The 23,828-nt window shown below is 34.7% G+C and overlaps 2 protein-coding genes across 9 annotated transcripts; one reads left to right on the top strand and one right to left on the bottom strand.

Annotated features, from left to right (window-relative positions):
- The first annotated feature begins 2,680 nt into the window (after positions 1 to 2,680).
- On the top strand, positions 2,681 to 12,551 carry LOC121242755 (mitogen-activated protein kinase 9-like). 4 transcript variants are annotated; one of them, XR_005935963.1, is made up of 12 exons: positions 2,681 to 3,289; positions 4,500 to 4,908; positions 4,980 to 5,107; positions 5,894 to 5,953; positions 6,667 to 6,816; positions 7,105 to 7,260; positions 8,365 to 8,502; positions 8,582 to 8,655; positions 10,553 to 10,654; positions 11,191 to 11,440; positions 11,534 to 11,634; positions 12,058 to 12,195. XR_005935963.1 is itself a non-coding variant. In XM_041140702.1 (11 exons), the coding sequence occupies exons 1-11, from the start codon at positions 2,918 to 2,920 to the stop codon at positions 12,130 to 12,132; spliced, it is 1,914 nt and encodes a 637-aa protein (XP_040996636.1). In that variant the 5' UTR covers positions 2,681 to 2,917; the 3' UTR covers positions 12,133 to 12,551. The 4 variants fall into 4 exon arrangements, 2 of the variants coding, with proteins under 2 accessions (XP_040996636.1, XP_040996637.1); XR_005935962.1 differs by having other exon boundaries at positions 12,055 to 12,194; XM_041140702.1 differs by lacking the exon at positions 11,534 to 11,634 and having other exon boundaries at positions 12,058 to 12,551.
- Positions 12,552 to 12,810: 259 nt separating this feature from the next.
- Positions 12,811 to 17,559, bottom strand: LOC121242754 (pentatricopeptide repeat-containing protein At4g02750). 5 transcript variants are annotated; one of them, XR_005935960.1, is made up of 3 exons: positions 15,927 to 17,559; positions 14,185 to 15,449; positions 12,811 to 12,997 (listed from the first exon to the last, which is right to left on the bottom strand). XR_005935960.1 is itself a non-coding variant. In XM_041140701.1 (2 exons), the coding sequence occupies exons 1-2, from the start codon at positions 17,448 to 17,450 to the stop codon at positions 14,643 to 14,645; spliced, it is 2,331 nt and encodes a 776-aa protein (XP_040996635.1). In that variant the 5' UTR covers positions 17,451 to 17,559; the 3' UTR covers positions 13,396 to 14,642. The 5 variants fall into 5 exon arrangements, 1 of the variants encoding a protein (XP_040996635.1); XR_005935961.1 differs by lacking the exon at positions 12,811 to 12,997 and adding an exon at positions 13,267 to 13,348; XR_005935958.1 differs by lacking the exon at positions 12,811 to 12,997 and adding an exon at positions 13,396 to 13,883.
- Between the last annotated feature and the right edge of the window lie 6,269 nt (positions 17,560 to 23,828).

Raw genomic sequence — 23,828 nt, 5'->3', positions numbered from 1 at the left:
TTTTGATATGATATGGATACGATAAAACTTTGGCATACTTATCTATTCTGAATATGCTTCTGATATGAGGATACTGTTCACGTGATATGGTTGGTACCACCATGATATGATATGAGTGCACCCACTTTGGAAACAAAGTGGTCTTTTTACGTGTTCTTTCCTGTGTGCACACTCGGGGCTCCGAGATTGAAAAAGGGGAAGTTTCACCACATGATACTGCCTGGTTTGGCCACCGGGGATAGCACAACCCTACCACGGGGGTTAAACATGGTATATGATATGATATGATAAGATGAAAATGTTCAGTTATGTTATGCCAAAGTGTTTTTGAATATGAAATTGAATTGTTGATTTTGAGTATGAAAAGATTGAAAAGTCGATCTGAGTTTCTGATAACATGTTTTTATGAGATCTGCATATAAAAAAATAAAAAATAAAAAAAAATAAAAATAAAATGTCTTTGTTTCTGCATACTGAACTTTCTGAAAAGGCTCATGTTTACATACTAGTATATGTTCTCTGCTTACTGAGTTGTTGATAACTCACCCCTGTCTTCATAATATGTTTCAGATAATTTTGATGCTACAGCTGAGAATCAGGAATAGGGAGTATTTGCAAGTTTTGTGGATCATAGAAGACTAATTGCCTTAGGATGCAATGACTTTTGGAGAATGACTTTTTTGGTAGTATTGATATTTCATGTGACTTTGGTATGTTGAGCAATGAATATTTCTAGTTTTGTGAAAAAGTTATGTATAACGACGAGACACCATTGATGTGCCCTTACGTAGGAACATGGATATTTGTGTTGAACAAATAGCTTAATATGTTATGGAGACTCTGGTTTATTTTAAACGCATAAATGAAGTTGATTTTAGGTGACATGAGTTAACTCTCCGGACCCTCGGGAACGGGGCGTTACACCTGCGGTATATTTAAGATCTTGGGAAGGGTGGCAAATCGTGTTAGCGGGTTGTGTATATTATACGATATATGTCAACCCAAACACGATCCGACCCATTATGAATTAATTAAAAATATATGGATACGACACGACCCGTTTATGTAAATGAGTTGAATTGATCCAAATAATTTATTTGACTTGATTAACATAATTTCATATAAAAGTTAAAATCATAATATCTCTCAAAAATATAAAACTAGCTACGTAAGTCCAAATTACAGTCTAAACAATAAAAATACCAAAATTACAATCTAGAGAAAGTGTGGGAGACGGTCGTGACTCGTGCGAACTAACTTAACTGAGAATTGAGTGAGAGTTAGGAAATATGAAATATGGTTAGAGTAATTTTGTTTTTAGGTAAAAAATAATATAATTATAATTTTGAGTAAAAAAATTAATCGGTCTAAACGGGTGACTAACGGATTAAGCAGGTTGGCTCGTTAATGACTCGTTAATGAATCACGTCTTAATGGATTAATTCGTTTTTATCCAAATCCATTAATATCAGATCCAAATCTATTAATTTTATATTGTGTTTGTATTAAATTGATATATCGTGTCATATACACACACACACACACATATATATATAGAGTTTTGATATACAACCTCCACCACACTCCACACTCCACATAAACAGTGCTAAACAGTAAATAAATGATTGAATTTTATTAAATATTTTTAAAAGCGTAAAATCATATAAATAATTAGAGTTTTTAATATAATTTAAATATCATAATATTCTTAATTAACTAAAATCATTTAGATAAAATGATTTTCTACCATTATAATATTTTTGGAGTTTTCAAAATAGAAGAGACTTACTTTAATAATGAAAAAATGTGAGAGCAATATAGAAATAAAAAATTCTGTATTTTTTCAGTACTCCTTGGGTCATTGAGTATTGTGGTTGAATTCTACATAATTCATATATTTTGCTAAGAAAAATATTGTTAAAATATCCAAAATATTTTAATTTTCATATTACTCATATTACTGTAACGTTTTGTTATTATTATGATGTTTGTTAAAATTTATTTTCCTGTTCCTGTGTATTAAATTATTAACTAATTAATTTTCTTAAAAAAACATATTATTTTTACATATCATATTATTTTTTTGGACACATCATTTTTAATTACACAAATGGGCAAACGTGCTTTGCACGTTATATAACTACTAGTATATATGTATATATATATATATGAGCCTATACAGTAATTTTTAAAGTAATTTTTAAATTTGAAAGATATTGTTTATTCATCAAATCCATTTTATATCATTTGTTTCTCTCTTCCGAGGTCTCCATCAATGTCTTTCTAGTTTCTATTTTTAACCCATAATTTAATTAGAATATGATTATTAATTAATATATAATATTATGAATAGTAAAATATGATAAAATTAAATAATTTCATAATTAAAAAAATTAAAATATTTTTCATATTATTAAATATTTTTAAAAATAATTTCATAATCCAATGTAGAGATTTAATGTGAATAACCAATGTTAAATTCATCTTTTATTATTTTATTGTTATATAATAAAAAAATAACTATTTCAATATAGAGACTTATATAAATAGAATAGTTAAAAGTTAAATTCATCTTATATTTATCAAAAATGTACTTTAACTGATCGTTGGAGTTGGGACGGAAGACGACAAGCCGGAATTGCAGCAATTCACGCATTATTATTACATTTCTATCATTCGCGGCCCAATGGCCCATCTCCCAAAAGCAACCACGCGACTCTCTCTCTCTCTCTCTGTGGTCCGCACCCACCGCGCAACGAAGGGCAAGAGCGAAGGAAACCACCACAAGAAAGTAGAGCAGGTGGCAAAAGCTGCGAGAATAAAGAGAGGAAGATAAGAATCTCAGAAGAGGGAGGAGAGTGAGAGCGGGCAATGCTGAAGAGAACGAGTGGCTAGGAAACGAAGTGGAAGGGAGTATATGGGGAGTGGAGACACACTGGTGGAAGGGGTTCGTGGCTGGTTTCAACGTCGAACAAATAGTTACAAAGAAAATACTCATATTATTGTTGGTGGTGGTAATTACAAAGAAAATTCAGGTGCTAACCCGAATAATAACAAGCATGCCAATAATGCCATTATCAATGATGGTTGTGGCCACGTCTCTTCGGTGAGCGTACTTCGCGCCCAATCGTCCAGAATTCTTAAGCGCGAGAAGGAACTAAAACAAGGTGAGGAACGAGAAGCAGAGGAAAGTCCGGAGGGAGACTTTAATATCTCTGGCTTGAAGCTCATTGAGGTTCACAAACGAACTACCCACTTCAAACCTGGCTCCATGGATTCCCAAAAGAAGGTCGCTTTTCCTTTCCTTTCCTCTCTTTCTGGATATCTGGGGGTTTTCGTTTTTGAACTTTTAGCTGATATCTCTGTCATTTGGTTTAATTTGGATTTTTTCTGGGTTTGGTCTGATTTTCGTTTCCCGTTTGTTTGATTTGAGTTTTGTTTTGTTGTTTTTATGTTTAGCTAAAGGTATTATTTTTTGCTGGTAAGAGGTTCCTTGTTAATCTGATTCTTCCTCTTATTATTTTTTGTTTTGTCTGGCTGTGTTTGGTTTCTTACGAAATTTAACAGAGAAGTTGGTAGGATATAAAAAATCCTTATAGAAGTTTAGTGTTATTTTATATTAAAAATAGATTTATAATTAAACATAATATAAACATAATATATTAAGTCACTTAAGTTTATAAATTTACTTTTATAATTTACATATTAAACATTCCTTAATTTATTATATAAAGAAAGATATTATATAGAGAAAGAGATTCGAATTGGTTAAGCCAGAGTTTGATGGTAAAACGCTTTTGTTTTCTTAGGTTCCGTTAGTTCAATGGGAAAATGTAGAAGGGAATCACGCTTTGAAATTTGGAAACGTTGTTGTTCGATGCTATGCCATAGAAGCAATTATAGTGCATAACACGGATAAAATAAAATTAGTCATGCCTACCAAAGCCAAGAAAAAAGCTGGGTCACCCCTGCTGGAGGAAAGGAGTTGTTATGTTATTGGAAAATTATATTCCTGGAGTGTGGATGGCGTGATACTCCCATCTTATTTCAACATGCTACGTGATTAAAATTATTTTTGTAACCATAAATTTTAATTGGCATGACATCCTATAATATGAGAGTACCATGTATCCGTATTCCGACAGTACCTAATAATATCACCGGCTTCCTAGAAAAGTTAGGAAACTTGCTGAGTAGATGTAAAAGCTGCAGGTATGACAACTGAATATCTCTAAGATTCTATACACATGTATGCTACGGGTATTGGTTTCATGCAGGTGTAAGTTTGAAGATCCTAGTGTTTTTGGTTATAAGATAATAGCTTTATCCCATCAGTTACTGTCTCCCACTTATGTCTTTTCTTTTTCTTTTTAATTTGTTTTGTTACTGGACCATTGATACACGACGTTGTATTCTTTACTGGATGTTTTGTTTTTTTTTTCCTCTACCATATTTTGATTTATTTTGTTCATGAAGAACAACTGGTATTCCTTCTACAGAGTGGCTTAGAAACAGGGTTCTTCACAGAATATGGAGAGGCAAGTCGATACCAAATTCAAGAAGTCGTTGGGAAAGGAAGTTATGGTGTTGTTGGCTCTGCAGTTGACACCCATACTGGAGAACGGGTTGCGATCAAGAAAATTAATGATGTTTTCGAACATGTTTCTGATGCCACAAGGATTCTGAGAGAAATTAAGCTCCTTCGGTTGTTGCGCCATCCAGATATTGTAGAAATAAAGCATATTATGCTTCCTCCTTCACGGCGGGAATTTAGAGATATCTATGTTGTTTTTGAGTTAATGGAATCTGATCTTCATCAAGTAATTAAGGCAAATGATGATCTTACTCCTGAGCATTATCAATTTTTCTTGTATCAGCTTCTTCGTGGTCTTAAATATATTCATACAGGTTGGTGCTTTCAGTATCCTGTTGGCTTTTATGGCTTTAATGATAATTCATTAGTTCCATATTATTTGCAGCAAATGTATTTCATAGAGATTTAAAGCCCAAAAACATTCTTGCTAATGCTGACTGCAAATTAAAGATATGTGATTTTGGGCTTGCTCGTGTATCTTTCAATGATGCCCCATCAGCAATTTTCTGGACGGTAAGTTTTACCATGCATATATTGTCATTTCACTCTATTTCTTACTAGGTCTTTTTTTAAGAAAAGTAGGGAGTTACAGCGTCTTTCTTGGGCAATCAACTACGACTCTAAGAGTGGTAGCTCAACTAGATGGAAGTTAAAGGGAGGACATTGTGAAGACGGGGAATCAAGGGTTTGGGGTTGGATGTTCGGGTAGAGTTTTAGTTCTACGAGAAACAAGGGTGGGGGACCGGTCTGGTGTATTTTGGGTTGTTCTTTTCACGAGCTTTTTGGGTCATTTTGGACAAGATGTTTTCTTGTATACATTCAGTGTACTTAGTTTCTCCTTTGATATATAATATTTTTTACTTATAAAAAAAAAAAGTCTTTTTCTAAAAGAAAAATTTTGTACAAATTGTTAATTAGCCATTTATTTAATTTATGGTTCTAGAATCTAACCACAATTTCCTCGCTGCTGTGTGGAAAATGATTCATCATTGTATTATGTGGTGCCTGCGGATGGAGAGAAATGGTAGGTGCTTTGAAGACCGGGAGCGTTCCTTTGATGAGTTAAAGAGATTCTTTTTTAACATTCTACTTTCTTGGGCTTCTATCATTGTTTGTAATGGGGATAGTATTTGTAATTTTCTTGTATTCATCACTAGTGCTTAGTGGTTGCTAGGCGTATTGTGTGTACACTTCTTGTCTACTTGGGCTTTGCCTTTTTCAATCAATAAAGTGTTTCACTCTTACTTATCTAAAAGAGAATCTAACCACAGCTTTCTTATTTATTTACTGCTATTGAAGGACTATGTTGCAACTCGATGGTATCGTGCTCCTGAGCTCTGTGGCTCTTTTTTCTCGAAAGTAAGCTGCTTTTTTTTAACTATTTATCTCGAATCATTAGAGCTGCAAAAGTGAATGCCTTGATTGTCATATTGCTAGTTGCTCAGTTGGATAATGCTATAGGAAATATTTAATTCTTCTCAATTGATTACTGGTTATGCTAGGTAATTGTTTGTTTCAGTGGTTCCTTTGAAATGCAGATTTGTTGAATTCCAGTGTTTTAGTATATAGGGTAAGGGATGCAGGTTTTAGGGAAGGTGTCTTTTACTCGAGCTACTTTTGTTGGTTGTGGTTTTAACTGCAAGTTAAGCTTGTTCTCTGTGTCTTTGCACTATTACACAACTTTATTTTTTGGTTCTTTTTGTAAAATAATGGAAGATCACTATAGAGTGTCAAAACTCTCAATATCTCCTATATTTCAGAGAGCTGCGCTTTCTTTACTGGCAGTTTTCAAGTTTTTGGTCTTTGAAATGGATGATGACAGGTAGCTCGTCAACATAAAGTGAAAAGTATCTTCTCTAAAACCTTAGTTTGTTGCTTCCCATGGAGAATGCTTCATATCTTTTCTCCCGTTTGTATCAGTATATTTTCAAATCTTTTTTTGCTGCATGAGCAGTTTATTGTGAGAACTTGAATATGTTTGATTTGCAAAATTTGTATTGAATCATGATTATTGGACTATATGTTTCTATTATTTTTCTTTCTCTGTTTTTTTTTTTTTTTTTTTTTTGCAGTACACCCCTGCTATTGATATTTGGAGCATAGGATGCATATTTGCTGAAATGCTTACAGGAAAAGCACTATTTCCCGGAAAAAATGTGGTGCACCAATTAGATCTCATGACCGATTTGCTTGGTACTCCTTCTCAAGAAAATATTGCAAAGGTTAGTTTTCTCATTCTAGTTACTGCTTTACTCTTCATCATCTAAGACAACTCAGTCATGTACTGGAAACCAATTGTTTCTGAGTTTCTTAATCTTTATCATTCTTGAAATTCTTCCATCGAAGCATCCTACACTCATATAGTTCTCGACACCTTGTAAGAAAAAGAAAAGAAAAAAAAAGGAACTGCTCACTGTTCCCTTTTACACTAAGTTGTTTTCAGGCTTCATTCTAGATTTTTCATTTTCTTTTTATTTCATCACTTTAACTTGTTACCATGATGTTGGTAGATTCGGAATGAAAAGGCAAGAAGGTATCTTGGTAGCATGCGGAAAAAGCAACCTGTTCCTTTCTCCCAAAAGTTCCCTAATGCGGATCCCTTGGCTCTTCACTTACTAGAGCGCCTACTTGCATTTGATCCGAAAGATCGTCCCACAGCGGAAGAGGTAACTTATATTCAGTAAATCAAAAAATTTCCAGAAAAATATATTTTGTGTAAGAAATATCTATATATATATATTTGATAAGTAAAAGTAAAACTTTATTGATAGGAATAGGCATAGTCCAAGTACACAGGAAATATACACAGAAAATGACTAAGTTCCACTAAGCACTAGTGAGGGATACAAACAAATCATGAAAACTGTCCTCATTACAACTAGTGACCGAAGCTCAAGAAAATAAAGTATTATAAAAGAATCTCTTCAGCTCATCCAAGGAACACTCCTGGTCTTCAAAACACCTCTTATTTCTCTCCATCCACAAACACCACATAATGCAAAGGGGAATCATTTTCCACACAGTGACAATGTGAGCATTTCCCCTGATACCTTTCCAGCACCTAAAAATATCCATAACTCTTCCAGGCATAACCCATGCCACAACAGTCCGGTTAAAGATCTCATTCCACAAGAATTGAGCCACCTCGCAATGTAACAAAATATGATCCACAGATTCCCCATTTTTCTTACACGAAACATGAATCCATAATGATGAGATCACATTTCCTCAAATTATCAATGGTGAGCAATCTCCCAAGAGAAGCAGTCCATACAAAGAAAGCAATCTTTGGAGGGACCTTACAATTACAAATAGCCTTCCAAGGAAAAAAATGAGCATTAGAGAATCCCGAGAGAGCCTTGTAATAGGAGCGCACCAAGAACCTATTACTCCCAACAGGAATCCAAATCATCCTATCCTCCATCACATTACCAAATGACATAGCATACAAGGAATCGAAAAAGTCAGCAAACATTCCAAGTTCCCATTCATGAGCCGCTCTCAGAAAGCTGACATTCCAATGGAAAGAACCATTAGAACAAACCAACAAATCAGCCACCACAGCCTCTTTATCGCTAGAGATCTGGTAAAGAGACGGAAAAACGTACTTAAGAGCCCTTGCACCACACCAAACATGTGCCAAAATCAAAAACCATGACCATTTCCAACCACCAACCTGAAAATATCTATATTTTATATGAATGGTATTTCATTTATCTAAATGTTTGAGATCATAATATTCCTAATGTCCCTAATGCTTATGTCAACAGGCATTAGCTGATCCTTACTTTCATGGTTTGTCTAATGTGGATCGTGAACCATCCACTCAACCTATATCAAAATTTGAGTTTGAGTTTGAGAGGAGGAAATTGGCTAAAGATGATGTTAGAGAGTTGATCTATAGAGAGGTAATTGTTGCTTATGTAACGACAATGGCTTCTAATGTTCATGATGACTCTATTAATTTTGTGTTTAAATGAAACACAGATTTTAGAATATCATCCCCAGATGCTGCAGGAGTATCTTCGAGGTGGAGATCAGACTAGCTTTATGTACCCAAGGTTGGGCAATTGTCTATGATCTTTCAGTGTTATGTTCACATGAGGAAAGCCATTTCATTCATTTTCTTATATATGCTTAATGCTGCATTTATATACTCCACAGTGAAATGTCAGATCCTAACTTACATCATTGTATGGAATTCTTACATTCTCAATGTTCAATAGTTGAAATATAAGATATAGAGAAGAAAATTGTTCTTTCCCATCTTAGTTTTAGCACTCCATGGCTTGAATTTTAACATCATTTTCAGAGCGATTTTCTCTACCATGTTCGTAGTTTGTGTAATTGCCAGGTCCCTGTGTATAAGTTTCTTCAGCTGTTGAAATGTTGCCCCATTCTAGTGTATGATTATTTTGAAACTTATTTCTTTAGTGTCTGTCTCATGCAGAGGCACATTTTTTCCTTTTGAGTTCTTAAAGCAATGTTGATTATTGTGGACTTCTTTTATGTTTTAAATGATTAGTGGGTTGTACATCATTTGATTGAAAAATTAAGTTTTCCATTTCTGAAGTACTGTCTGGACTTTGCTGCCTTTACGGAATGCCAATTTTACCTTTTCTTTAATGTGATATAAATGGCATCATCATAAACTGCTGAGCTAGTGGTTCCCAATTAAGCTTTAGGACCTGTTCTCATAAATCATGTCAGAAGCTGTACAAGCACTCAACTCATGAAACCCTGGAGTTTTGGGTTAAGCTACCTGAATTCTGGTTTCTTGTTCTGCTCAATCAGGGGCACACTTCCAGATAAAATATAGGCTAGAAACTCTGTTCTTACCATTTTATTCATACATGTTACTGGTTGCCTGTTTGTCATGGTAGTATCTTTTTTAACATGGAACTTCAATATATTCCATTGCTAGTTTTAGTTGTAAATGCCAAGAACATCTTAATTAATTTTCTTTCATCTTGACCTGTATTTCTGTCATCCTTTACAGGTCATATAATTTACTTATAGTTTAGTCCTCCCTAGCTTTTATCAAAGTCTTAATGTGAGCCATGCCCATTTTGCTATCACTTTAGCATATCTCCCAAAAAGATTTTGTGGCATTTACTGTATCATTTGGACCACTGCCCCATCCATTTTTGAATGTGTGCCAATGGGAGTAATTGCTTTATTTGACTCAAAGAAAATATGTTTAGTTTGATCATAATATCAAACTAAACACCCGCTCCCTGTGCACCCCTGTGATTAGTCGGGACGCTGTTCTCGGACACTCTATGCCAATAAAAAAATGCTTAGTTTGATCATAATATATATTCCCAAACTGATGGATTTAAAGGTTATGCAAAGTTGGATGCAGTGCCAATGAGGAATGCTTTCAAAGGCAATTATTTGAACTCTGTAGCATATTTCAATTGATTGATAATTTTTGGTTTGCTTCTAATTGGTTCCATTGGTTTTCAAACATAAAAAAAAATACAAGGGTACAGATCAAATGGTTTGTTTCACACCCTGATAATGGAGGGACCCATGTACCCTCTTAACTTCCATAATCATACTAATGATATCGTTGCTCGAAACATTAATTATCCACTTGGAAAGCATTATTGTGTGCTCCCTTCCAGGATTTTCGTGATCTTCTTTCCTTGTGTCATTTGGTGTATTTGAAGTATACTCCTAGTGTACTAATGCCTAGTTTTGTTTTTGTTTCCTAATCATCAATAAAACAAAAACAGAAATAAAAGTCGTAGTGCTTGTTTTGCCACTGATTGGAGAAATATCTAACTCATGCGATTTGAAATTTAGAGTTCTTTCTGTTACTTAGGCTTTACTATCTATTAAGATGCAGATGCTAGTTTCTTGTGTGTACTGCCAAAAAAGAGATCCTTTTACATTTTCAGAAGTTTCTTGATATGTGATTATCAGTTAGTAATTCATCTTTGTGCAATTTAGTGGTGTAGATCGATTCAAACGGCAGTTTGCGCATCTTGAGGAGCATTATGGTAAAGGTGAAAGAGGCACTCCACTCCAAAGGCAGCATGCTTCCTTACCTAGGTACCGTTTTAAATTGAAAGTTGGCATGTTCCTAATTTGTAGTTAGTGACGCTCTTATAATTGCAAAACCAAACCTTCAAGTTATCTTAAAAAAAAAAAAAAAAATCCAACCTACACTGTGTGCGCGCGCGCGGTGCATGAGATACACTCATTTCAATTGTTTTTGGCCAAAAAACGCTCCTTTTTGCGCCATTTTCTTCTGGGTGTTAACTTGAGTTTTTATGGTAATGAGTTAATTTAGATGTTTGGGCTGCTAAATAAGCCCCCCTTACCAAAAGAAATTCCAGTTTGATGATCTTTATTTTATTCTTTTTGGAAAATGATAGACATGCAATCTTTTTTTTTTTAATCATTTATACAACTATGTTTTAAATGAGGAGCATTTTTGTAAAATAACTTACCAAAGTAACATCACTTATATAAATACCCTCATTTTAAAACATGATTGTAAAAAAGGTTATATAAAGGGTTGTGCATTATCATTACTCATTTTTTTTGCATTCATATGAATCTCCTACTATGTTATACTTTCCCAGGGAGCGGGTTTGTGCACCCAAGGATGAGACTGCTAACTCAGAAAATGAAATTGAAAGGCGAACTGCAGCTTCTGTTGCTACAAGTCTGGTTAGTCCTCCAAGTTCGCAGCAATATGATAATGTCGAAAATGCTAACGTAGGTTCACAAAATGGACCTAGCAAGCCAAATTACAGTGCTCGTAGCCTGTTGAAGAGTGCTAGTATTAGTGCTTCCAAGTGTGTAGGTGTGAAAGCAAGTAACGATTCAGAGGTAACTAACCTTACATTATACATATACACTTGTTTGTGCATGTAATCTTTCCTTGCATGGAAATTGGTGAGGGATCTCCATTAATCTCTGCAGTAGGTATCCAAAATTGAAATGAACCACTCAGTTCTTTCATTCATAGAGTTCAGAAGTTTCTTCCATATCTTGAAAACAGCGATGCTCTAATATTTGAAATGGTATCAAATTACCCTTTTGTTATGACTCTTTTGGTGATGACTGCATTTTGGATTTTTAATTTTTGTTGATGACTTTTTTGGTTATGACTCTTTTAGTTAGTGTTTATAATTTTTGTTGATGATGACCGCATTCTTCTGGCTGTAACTCTTATTGTGTTTTCTTCTTGCTGTCCCCACCTGATGGGTCTTTGCCTTAAGCTACTTAAGATCAAATTTGAACTCTTTTTCATGGGCACCTTTATAGGGTTCACTATTCAATGTAAACTGTAACTAAAATTTTGCAAAATGAAAACAATTTTAAGGACTTTGTGTAATCTAAAAGGTCCCTGACATAGGGATTCATTGCTTTGATTTTTTACTTTCTTTTCAGGACCAACTTGCATTTATCTGGTATTTATGTCACTCTTTGCTTTTCAACAGTAGGACAAACCGAGTGCTGAGGACAATGGTGAGGAAATCAACAGCTTGTCGCAGAGAGTTGCAGCCCTACATGCCTGATTTCTAGTTCTGATCTATTTTATAATGAGTTCCAGATGGTTTAGTTTTGTGCTCTGCATATATTTCCTCCATGGCATGGACAGATGGTGCTCCATAAACCCACACAGAAGATTCTCACATTATTTCAGGTAGAAGCTAACCCTAGGATTAAATAGTAATAGCCAAAGTAGTGTAATTAAACACATATTTGGAAGAAACGACAACGATGTAATTTCCATTTAGGTACTGTGACAAAGTAGGGAGAAAAGGTTATGGTTGGAAGAACAGATGATCTCTATTTTGTTTTCATTTCATTGACCTATGTAACCACTTCGTTATGATTGCTGGTAACTTGTGCCAAGTTTATCCATCCTAGGACTAACCAATACTTGATTGATTGATCATGTTGCTGATGTTAATACAAGTATAGTGTTTTAAGATTTGAGACCTGAGTTTTAACGCATGATCTTAAACCTTAAGGACTCGTTTGGATAGTGAGATGAGATGATTTTAGATGAGTTGAATAAAATATTGTTAAAATATTAATTTTTAATATTATTATTGTTTTGAGATTTGAGAAAGTTGAATTGTTTATTATATTTTGTATGAGAATTTGAAAAAATTGTAATAATGAGATGAGATGAGTTGAGAGTGTTTCTGTAATGAGATGGGTTGAAATGAGTTGTAATGAATTTTTCTTAATAGATTATTAGAAATTATTGAGAATGTGCTAATAGTCCGGACCTCAAAAGCACCATAAAAGGAGTATTAACAACATAAGATGCCTTTGCCTGAGCACTCGATCATGGAATCATGTAGCTTACATCCAAAGACTCAGCGAAGCTTATTGGATCACCATGATGACATTCAGATTTCAGACAGTTGCCTCGCACAAAACAGTTCAAATTATGCCCCATTATGCACAAAAACAGATATTGTATTAACATTCGCAAAAGTGATAAATCATTCGAAATTCAGATCAGTAATTGGAAGTCAAATCAAATGTTCGGTTGAAGAAAAATCAAGATGGGTACCCAAAAAAAGAAAAAAAGAAATAAAAAAAAGATGGAAAATGGTATAACATCCGGATTACTCTTGAAGAACATTTGCAATTAATAGGCAGCATGATTCATTTGGTAGAAAATGGTATAATAACTGAAGAAAGAACAAGTAAAGAGGGATATTTCATTGAAGCATCTTGACTTTCCTGATCAAGATTATGAATCGTTCCTAAACACTAAAGGAAAAAAGAAGGAATGTACTAAATTGTTGAGTCCTACAAACGGAGGCATCATAACTTTTTAAGTTGATTACAGGACCAGTTGCTCATTGCAAACTATCCTGAACTCAAATGGGGAAAATAAACATGAAATGACCAGAGTGACGGTAATGAAGCATAAACTAAAATAGGGAAACATTACATAAAAGCAGGAAAAAAAAATGGATAAGCAAGGATTAAAAAACTTTTACATATAGTCCTTGTGGGCATTATCATCTCACATGGCATAATGAAGACATTTCCCTTCCTTGTTCTCTATGTTCATCAGGTGAGAAAGGTAACTCTTTTTTATAGGAGCATACATTTTTGCTGGATGTGCCTTTGCTTTGTTCTCAATGCATGCATATGAGATTGCGGGAAGCAATGGCTTGGCATAGCTGCACAAACAGGGTTGGTTATTATGAATGCAATTTACATAACCAATAGCCATCTTAATCATGTTCAATGATTCTGTGGAGGGGCACTTATTGCTTGTGATATGCTCGAACAATTGCTGAAGAGAGAGAACAAGAAATGTCAGAGAAAAGGTCCTTCATTTTGCATCCAGCATTTAATTGCAACCAAACACCATCATGAAGTAGATTGAGACTATATCTAGCAAGGAATGCATACTATTTTGAAGAAAACACTCCTTAGGAACAGGTTTACTTGATGGTTTTAACAGTCTCACTTCTTAGTTTGGTTCTTTCTTATGCCCAAGAAAACCACGTATTTTTAATAGCTAAAGCATATTAAGTCTAAACTTGAAACCAAAATTGGAGGATGAATACAAGAAGAGGTTTCCTTTTATATACCTCAATGGTATCGCCTATATGAAGCACACTTGTTCTGCTGTTTTCTCCAAGTATCAGCTGACTGTTTCCCACTAGTTAATTCATTTCATCATGTATTCCACCTTGAACTTTCTCTTTAATATGCAGTCTGGGATCTATAGAAAGTTATCCAAGACAACAGATCCCATCATCAACCAGAGAGAAATCTTCCATACAATCAGCAATAAGTCCAGAAATTTCTGAATAGATCCAACGTTGTTCCACCCATCTTGAGAAACTTTGAAGAGGGTAATGTTAGTCCACTTCAAGAGGAGAAAGAATAAATATCTGCCTCTAATTTTCTCTCAAAAGAGTCAATAAACTGAGATTTTCCCAAAAACTCACAATACAGTAATTTGTCAATCTGCAAGGATTACCAAGTGAAGAACATAGAGTTGCAAAATAAATGTACCATTTCCAATTACCAAATATCTTCTATCTCACCAGTAATCCCCACATGAACATGAACCACCACTGAAGTGGTGAAAGCGGTGAGAATCCCTTAAGATTATCAACCTTCCCTCTATCTTGGATATGTGTTTGATGGCATTGTGACAGTCTTCACACACTCGCAAGTTTTTCATTACACGTATTGGTCTCCCAGCAGGTATTGAAAGAATTCCAAATGCCACGGCCAATTTCTCACTGTGGTACTTGAGCATATGCTCCTTCTCCTCTTCTTCCACATCATGTAAAACCAGTTTTGTAGAAGAAACATACCCATCCAGCTTCATTTTCAGATCCAACTCTTCTAAAAATGCATATATTTTCTCCCTGTCTGGGTGGAAATGGTCACCAACTGAAAATGTATGGATCATATTCTGCACTTCTAGCCAACTATAACCAGGTACTTTCTTCACACCACTATCCCTCATTTTCAATCTCATCTTGCTAACATCACCCCATCTACCTGAAGATGCATATAAATTTGAGAGAAGAACATACATTCCTGCATTATCAGGTTCCATCTCAAAAATCATCTCAGCAGCCTTTTCACCTAATTCAGTGTTGCCATGAATCCTGCTTGCACCAAGTACAGCACCCCATGTAGCAGCATCTGGTTCGAAAGGCATATTTCTCATTAGATTCTGAGCCTCGTCCAGACGCCCAGCTCGACCAAGAAGATCAATCATACAAGTATAGTGTTTTGAGTTTGCTGTTATACCAAAATCTCGATCCATTGAATAAAAATATTGGGTACCCTTGTCTACCAAACCTGTATGACTGCAAGCAGACAGTACACCAACCTGAAACACAGCAGAAAAGGGGTAAAAACCATTAGGAGAAAGAAGAAAATCTCAAAGAGATTATTAGAACCAATAAGTTGGACCCTCGTTCCTAATTTGTTTTTATTTTTATTGGAACCGGGTGTTCGGAAACAACGTCCCTACTAATCCCAGGGGTGCACGGGCCCTCAATAAGGAGTTTCTTGCAAGTGCACCATAGATAATTCAAGGGAAAAATCCCCCAGTCCAATGGCCTCTAGAGATCGTTTGCACCTAAGGGGATTTGAACCTTAGACTTGGGGGAGAGCATACCCCCAAGCCTCGTTCCTAAATTATTTCCATCTACTGATTTAATCATCATCCAAATTAAGATTAAGATTATTAAAAGTGGTGATGAGATCAAATTAAAGAGTCGTCCTTCAAGTTTTAAAAAATTTGGTCATAGAGATGATAAACAAGTTTAAGACTTATGGCGTCATCTAGGTTGATTCAATATACCATAGTAACATCATCTGGGTTGATTCCCACTGTCTTCATTGACTCAAAAACCATCAGAGCCTCTTTGCCAAATCCATGCCTTGCATATCCTGCAATCATGGTGTTCCAAGAGACAACATCCTTTTCTGCTATATCTTCAAAAACATCATAGGCTTCATCTATGTCTCCACATTTACAATACATTGCCAGAAGTGCATTCCCCACATAACACCCAGTCTCATATCCTGCCTTAACTAGCTGCCCATGCAATTGCTTCCCCAACTCCAGAGCAGCAACATCAGCACATGCCCTCAGAGAACAGCTAAATGAAGACCTATTCAATCTTTCCCCATCCCTTTTCATGTTTACAAATAGCTGCAGAGCCTCTTCACCCTGACCAATCTGAGCATAACTAGCAATGATTGCTGCCCAAGAAATACCATCACGTCGAGGCATCCTATCAAACAAGTTCCTAGCTTGAGAAATATCACCTCCCTGAGCATAGCCTGTAATCATTGTGTTCCAAGAGCTTATGTTCCGATAAGGCATGGCCTCAAACAATTCCCTTGCTATGTCTATTCTCTTGCACTGCACATATCCTGCAATCATAGCATTCCAAGAGACCTCATTTTTTTCTGGCATCTCATCAAAAAATCTCCTTGCTTCATCCAACATACCATTCTGCACATATCCAGACACCATTGCGGTCCACGTAAAGACATCCCGAGTAGGAGACTCGTCAAACAATCTTCTTGCTTCCAACAACTCCCCATTCTGGGCATAACCTGTAATCAAAGTATTCCAAGAAATCTCATCTCTAATAGGCATCCGATCAAACAGACACCTAGCATCAACCAACCTCTTCCTCTTTACATACCCACCCATCAAACAATTCCAAGACACCACTTCCCAATCCGTTTTTGACTCAAACAAGTTCCTAGCTTCCTCTATTCTTCCATTCTGCACATATGTGGCAAGTATGCCATTCCATGAAATTACATTCTTATCCGGCATCCTATCAAAAATCTTCCTCGCCTCATCAACATATCCATTCTGAGCGTACCCAGACAACATAGCATTCCATGAAACAACATCCCTTTCGGGCATCTGATCAAACAAAGTACGAGCAGCTCCAAGGTTACCATTTCTCACAAACCCACTAAGCATCAAATTCCAAGAAACCAAGTCTCTGTTGGGCGTTTTCTCAAACACTTCTCTTGCAAGATCAAACTTGTCATTCGACAAATACCCAGAGATCATGGCGTTGTAGGAGACCGAGCTCCGGCGTGGCATGGAATTGAAGACGCGGAGAGCGGATTCGCACTGGCAGTTGCGCATGTGGGCGGTGATGGACATGTTCCATTTCACTATTTCCGAGTCTGAGATGGGTGACTTCTTGTTCTTAGCATCGTGCCTACTGTTTAATGTTTTCTTTGATGGAGTTGTGTTTTTTCTTATGTTTTGGAGGCTCTTGTTGATGGGTTCGTTATGGAGTGAGCGATGGCTGGTGCTGTTTAACTGTCTCAAACGGTAACTCCCGCGCATTGCTTTAAGCAGTGATTTTATACACAGTCGAAATGGGCAATACTCTGGTTGTACAAAACAGCTTGGCAAAGGGACGACAACAAATTATATCAGGCTGCGACCTAAGCTTTTAGAGTGGTGTGACTTTTTTTTTTTTTTTTAAATGACATCTATCATATAAATATCATATTTATTTATTTAAAAAAAAATCATGAGACTTATTAGACAATGTCATTTTTTTTAAATTATTTGCTTTAGATATCGTTTGTTTTTATTATTATTCTCATCTCATCTAATTATTATAATTTTTTTAAATTTTTACATAAAATAAAATAAATATTAAATAATTTTTTGAATCTCAAAATAAAAATAAAATTTAAAAAATATATTCTAATAATATTTTATTCAACGTTTAATTTTTATCTCAATTCATTCCATTTAAAAAAATAAACTCGACTTGGGGTTTTGTAAGGTTGAAAAATAGGATGCGACAAATTGTGAAAATTTTTCAATTTTTGTAGTATTTTTGTTACCAAACAAGTATTGAAAATATCTCTGTCATTATTTTAGGATCTCAAACAAACAATGAAAAATCTATAATTTCGTCCAAAAGATTTATATTTGGTTGCGGTATTGTTGTTGTTACAAAATATTTATTTGAAAAAAATATTTTTTCAATTTTTTCTAAATTTGAGAGTCTTGAATAAGAGAACAATTTATACAAAAAGCAATCGTACAATATTTGTTACTGTCAACAGATTTTTTTTACAACTTTAGCTTCGTCTGTTTTTACAATATTTTTTATCTCATTTCATTTTATCTAATTATTATAATTTTTTTAAATTTTTACATAAAATAAAATAAATAATTTAATTTTTTAATTTTTAAAAAATTAATATTAAAAATATATATTTTAATAATATTTTATTTAACTTTTAAATTTTATTTCAATCCACCTTATCCGCAAAAACAAACTAAGCCTTAAATGCAGAGATATAACTAAAACTTCTTGTCTCAAAGGTGAAATGGGGTTGAGTAGCATAATTTTTTATTTTTTTATTATCTCATTTCAAGTTAAAAAATAAACAATAATTTATTTATAAATCGGTTTGGATGAAGTAATTTGTAAGAGAGGTTAAAAAAAAATAAAATTTATTTACGGTTAAGTTTCAAATAAAAAGAAATTTTAAAATAGGAGACTGCTACGTGTACCGAAAGTTCTCACCGAAAGTGTAAGTTTGTATTTTTTTTAAAATTTTTTTAAATCCCTTAAAAATTAAAAAAAATATTCACAAAATCATTAAAAAATACTTCTAGCATTTTCCTTAAAAATAAATAAAAGAGTAGGGATACTTACCTGCTTTTTTGGGTAAAACTGTTGTATATTTTGAGATTGTAAAAAAAATGCATATTTCATTAAAAACAATTAAATTACTTATTTGTATACTTATTTCTATAAACCGATCAAATCCGAATGTCTAAAAAACATAAATACAAAATCAACTCATATTTAATGTGTCTCAATGTAACTATATTGAGCAATAATCACAAAACAAAACAATTTAATTGAATTGAATTGAATTGAAGTCCATTTGAGCGTTTTAAGAAATGTAAATAAGAAATATTGTTCCATAATATACACTGATTCTTTTTATTTTTTGTATAATATAGTTTATAAAAGTAAATATTGTACGTTAAATGTCTTGGATTCTTTTAGCAATTGATCAAATAAATGAAGATGAATTATAATTTTGTTGGGGACAAAATATTTTTCAATTATATATACAATAAACTATATGTAAAAACACATTTAATTAAAGATTTAAAAAGCAAGGGGACATACCCTCTACCAGCACTGCCTTGATTATGTCTCTAATTAAGTGGTTAATAATTATTATATGACTCGTTTTAATTAAAGATTTGTGTATGTTCAATTGGTTTAGCAACTAGGAAGCTCTCTCGTATTAGTAAAATTAGTGATTTATAAAGAAAAATTAGTATTCGAGTCCCTTGAATTTATGTATTTTTCTCAAACTAATCATTAGAATTCAAAAGGTTCCCAACATATTTTAACATATTTTGTTATAAAGTTTGCAAAGACCACATTCTTTTTTAAAAAAAGAATAAATATGAAATCCATATTAAAAGATTAAATTTTTAATAATAGAACTTATTTTTTTCAAAAGGAATGTACGGCGAAAAATTGATCAATTGTCAGCGTTTTGTTAAATGCCGCCAAAACTATATATTATTACTGGCGTAAAATTGATCAATTGTCGACGTTTTTTTAAATGCCACCAAAGCTATATATTATTACTGGAGTAACAATATAAAAGACGAAAAACTACTAATCTCAACTCATTTCAACTCATCTCACTACTATTCATTACTATTCATCAACTTTAACTCACAAATTTCACTACTATTCACAACCCATCTCACTACTATTCACAACCCATCTCAACTCATCTTCGAATCCAAACGACACCTAATTTACCAGCGTAAAAGTGATCAATTATAGTCATTTTTTTAAACAATACAAATGCCGAAAAACTTAATAATTTACGGGTATAAAATTGATTAATTGTCGACGTTTTGTTAAAAGCCGAAAAAACTATATACTATTTTTGGCATAACAATATAAACGCCAAAAAACTCAGTAATTTACCAGAGTAAACTTGTTTAATTTTAGGCTTTTTTTTAAACGCTGCTAAAGTTATATATTATTACTGGCGTAATAATATAAACACCGATAAACGACTAATTTACCGGCGTATAATTGATATATTTTCAGCGTTTTTTCAAATGCCGTCAAAGCTATATATTATTACCGGCGCAATAATATAAACGCCAAAATTCAATTATTTATCGGCATAAAAATTAAGCGTCGGCAATAATATAATTTTATCGGCACATAAACAACCACCGATAATATAAACGCCGGCAATTCTTAAATTTTTTGTAGTTGAAACTCTTGTAACATTCCATTATAACAAAGTTGAAATACAAGAAGGAGCATCCTCTATTGTTACAATAACATATGGAATGGAAAGAACATCTTTTGCCAATAAGTGAGCTATGATGTTACCATTTCTCCTAATATGAGAAACTTCCCACTTGGCAAAATTATTTAAACACTATCTTGCCTCATTCACAAACATACCAGCACTGCTCCAAGCCTCTTTATCATTCTTTATTACATTGATCACCTTCAAGGAATCCCCCTCAATGACAACCTGTCTGAGGCCTAAATTCAATCCCAATTTGATCGCCTGTTGAGCTCCAAAAGCTTCAACTAGCAAAGGATTAGCAAACATGTTTTTCCTTAGTCTCATAGTTGCAATGATATGCCCCTCACTATCCCTCACAACCACACCAACTCCAATCATACCTTGAATTTTGTCTATTGCCCCATCCTAGTTCAATTTAAAATAATTTGATGGGGGAGGGATCCAAATATCTGCTGTTGTGCTTCCTATTGTAGTTCTGTTACAGCTTTTCACTTCCTCCTCGGATAACATTTCAAGTGTGGTTTAAGCCTCCTTAACAATAGAGTTTGGATGTGAGAACTCTTTGTTAAAGATAAAATAGTTCATTCTCCACCAAATCCTCCTAGTCACCACTACATACTCTTTCAATACCTGAATTTCCATTGAATCTGTTAAAGCCTCAAACAGCTCCAACATTGAAGACTGTGGCGAGTGATATTTCTGTAATCTTTTTGAACATTGGCTCCAAACATCCCTTGCAGACACAAACCCTTCATATAGCATGAACAACAATTTCCTCTTCCAAGCAGCAGATAGGGCATAATGGGTGTTCAACAACTTTCTTTTTGAATAAGTTGGATTGAGTAGGAAGGGCTTCAAGACAGGCCTTCCACATAAAAAATTTTTCCCCTGGTGTGACTCTAAGATTCCATATCTGTTGCCAAACCTCCTCGAAGTGGTTGCTGCTCAAGCCCTGACCTTTATTTGCCAATACCCTGGTTTTCTACAAGTGATATGCACTCCTCACAAAAAAACATCCATTTTGAGAACCCTTCCAAATTAGTCTGTCCCTACTTCTCAGAGTACTAATGGGAGCTCTTGTAATGGTCTCAGCTTCCTCATGTGCAAAAATCTGTTGTACCATGCCAGTCTTCCATTGCTTAGAGTTAGTCTCAATCAATACTGCCACTTTGGCATTACTATCCAGCATCTATACGGGGCTTAGAATCTTAACTGGGTTGGATTGGTTTAGCCATTTATCTTGCCAAATATGTATATCCTTGCCAGTACCAACTCTCCAATAAGAACCTGCTTCAATGAGTTGTCTGGCTACAAGAAAGCTTCTCCAGATATATGATGGTTTAGAGCCCAGTTTAGCACTCTGAAAGTTTGCATCATGATAATACTTGGCTTTCATCACCTTAGTGGCTAGAGATTCAGGTTGTTGGATCAACCTCCAATACTACTTGGCTAGCATGGCTTTATTAAAGCATTTGAGGTCTCTAAAGCCCATGCCCCTACAAATTTTGCCTTTCCCATCATGCTCCATGAAACCCAATGAAATTTATGCTCCTTATCTTGCCGTCCCCACCAAAAATTATGTATTACACTATTGATGGCTTTCAAAAAAGTGTTAGGCATTTTAAAAACACTCATAGTAGGTGGGGAGGGCTTGAACTAGAGCTTTGATATAAATTTCCTTCCTTGATTGAGATAGAGTTTTCACTCTATGATTGCTAATCCTCGTTCTGATTTTATCCAATATGCATTTGAAGGACTTGTGTCGAGCTTTTCCTACTATAGAGGGCAAACCAAGGTACTTTTTATAAGGCATTATAGTCCTCATCCCTGCAATAGAGAGTATATAATCTTGAGCTGCCTTGGATGTATTTTTACTGAAAATAATTGAAGTTTTCTCAAGGTTCAATCTTTGGCTGGAAGCAGCCTCATAAACTCTAAGTAGGTTAAACAACCTAGCTACCCCATTCAATAGAGTTTGACTTACAAAATAAAAGGTTATCATCCGCAAAGAATAGATGAGAAATCCTTAGCTGTCCTTTAGCAACTGGTACCCCATGGATCGGTCCACTCTCCTCTGCCTTCCCAATCAAACTGCTCAACGCCTTAGCATACAAACTGAATAAATAGGGTGAGAGAGGGTCACATTGTCTTATGCCTTTAGTTGGATGAAAAGCCTCTTGAGGAGCAACATTAACCAAAAGTGCATAGGAGACATATTCAATACACTTCATCACCAACTCTACCCATTGAAGGCTAAACCCCATTCTGCACATCACTGATCTTAGAAAACCCCACTTGATTCTATCATATGCCTTGCTCATATCAAGTTTCAAAGCCATGTACCCTTCTTTGCCTGTCATTTTACACTTCATGGTATGCATTGCCTCAAAAGCCACAATAACGTTGTCAGTAATTAGTCTTTCTGAAACAAAAGCTGACTGGGTTGGTGAAACAATGTGTGGCAGGATTTTCTTCAATCTGTTTGCAACTAGTTTAGATATGATCTTATACATCACATTAAAAAGAGAAATGAGTCTAAAATCAGGCACTTTAGTGGGATACTTTTTCTTAGGAATAAGAGTGATGACAATATTATTAATCTCAGCAAGGCTGCCATTTGAATTAAGAACAAATAAAATAGCTTCACAAACCTGTGCTCCTACTATGTTCCAGTGCTTTTGGTAGAAAGTTGCAGGGAAGCCATCTGGGCCTTGTGAGCGGAGACCATTCATTTGAAAAAGGGCACCTTCAACCTCCTTATGGGAGTATGGCTTGGTGAGCATTAGATTCATTTCTGCAATTACTCGAGACTCCATAGCATCTAGGCAGTCTTCTATATACTTGGGCTCAGAAGAGGTAAAAAGATCCTTGAAGTAATTTTGAAAAAGCTCACTTTTGCCCTCTTTAGACTTTACCTCCTGGTCATTATCATCAAGCAGTGTTTTGATTGAATTAGTATTCCTCCTTTGAGAGGCACATTGATGAAAAAGTGTTTATGTCTCCCTCATTCAACCACCTTTGCTTAGCTCTTTGCTTCCATTTAATGTGCTCTTCTTCAAGTAGTTTGTCCACTTCTCTTTGCAGATGCTTTATATTCTCATTCAAATGTCCTTTATTGACATTTTGTAAATTGGAAATCTGAGCCAGCTTTGAATTAATCTCTTTCTTTGAGTTGCCAATCTTCATTTTGCTCCACTGCATCAACTGCACCTGACATTTCTTGAGGCCTTTAGTAGTGTAGCTCTGCTTGTTATCAGCCATTCAGGGTTTACTCCATTCTTCCTCCACTATCTTATAACAATCATCCCGTAGTGACTAGCTCGCCTTAAACCTGAAGGGTTTTGCATTTCTGGCCATCTTAGAAAGATTCTGCTCCATAGAATTGTGA

This window comes from Juglans microcarpa x Juglans regia, chromosome 8D, assembly GCF_004785595.1.
Source record: "Juglans microcarpa x Juglans regia isolate MS1-56 chromosome 8D, Jm3101_v1.0, whole genome shotgun sequence".
Classification (NCBI taxonomy): Eukaryota; Viridiplantae; Streptophyta; class Magnoliopsida; order Fagales; family Juglandaceae; genus Juglans; species Juglans microcarpa x Juglans regia.
The sequence above is the reverse complement of the archived record's forward strand: the minus strand, read 5'-3'. Positions and strand labels throughout refer to the sequence as shown.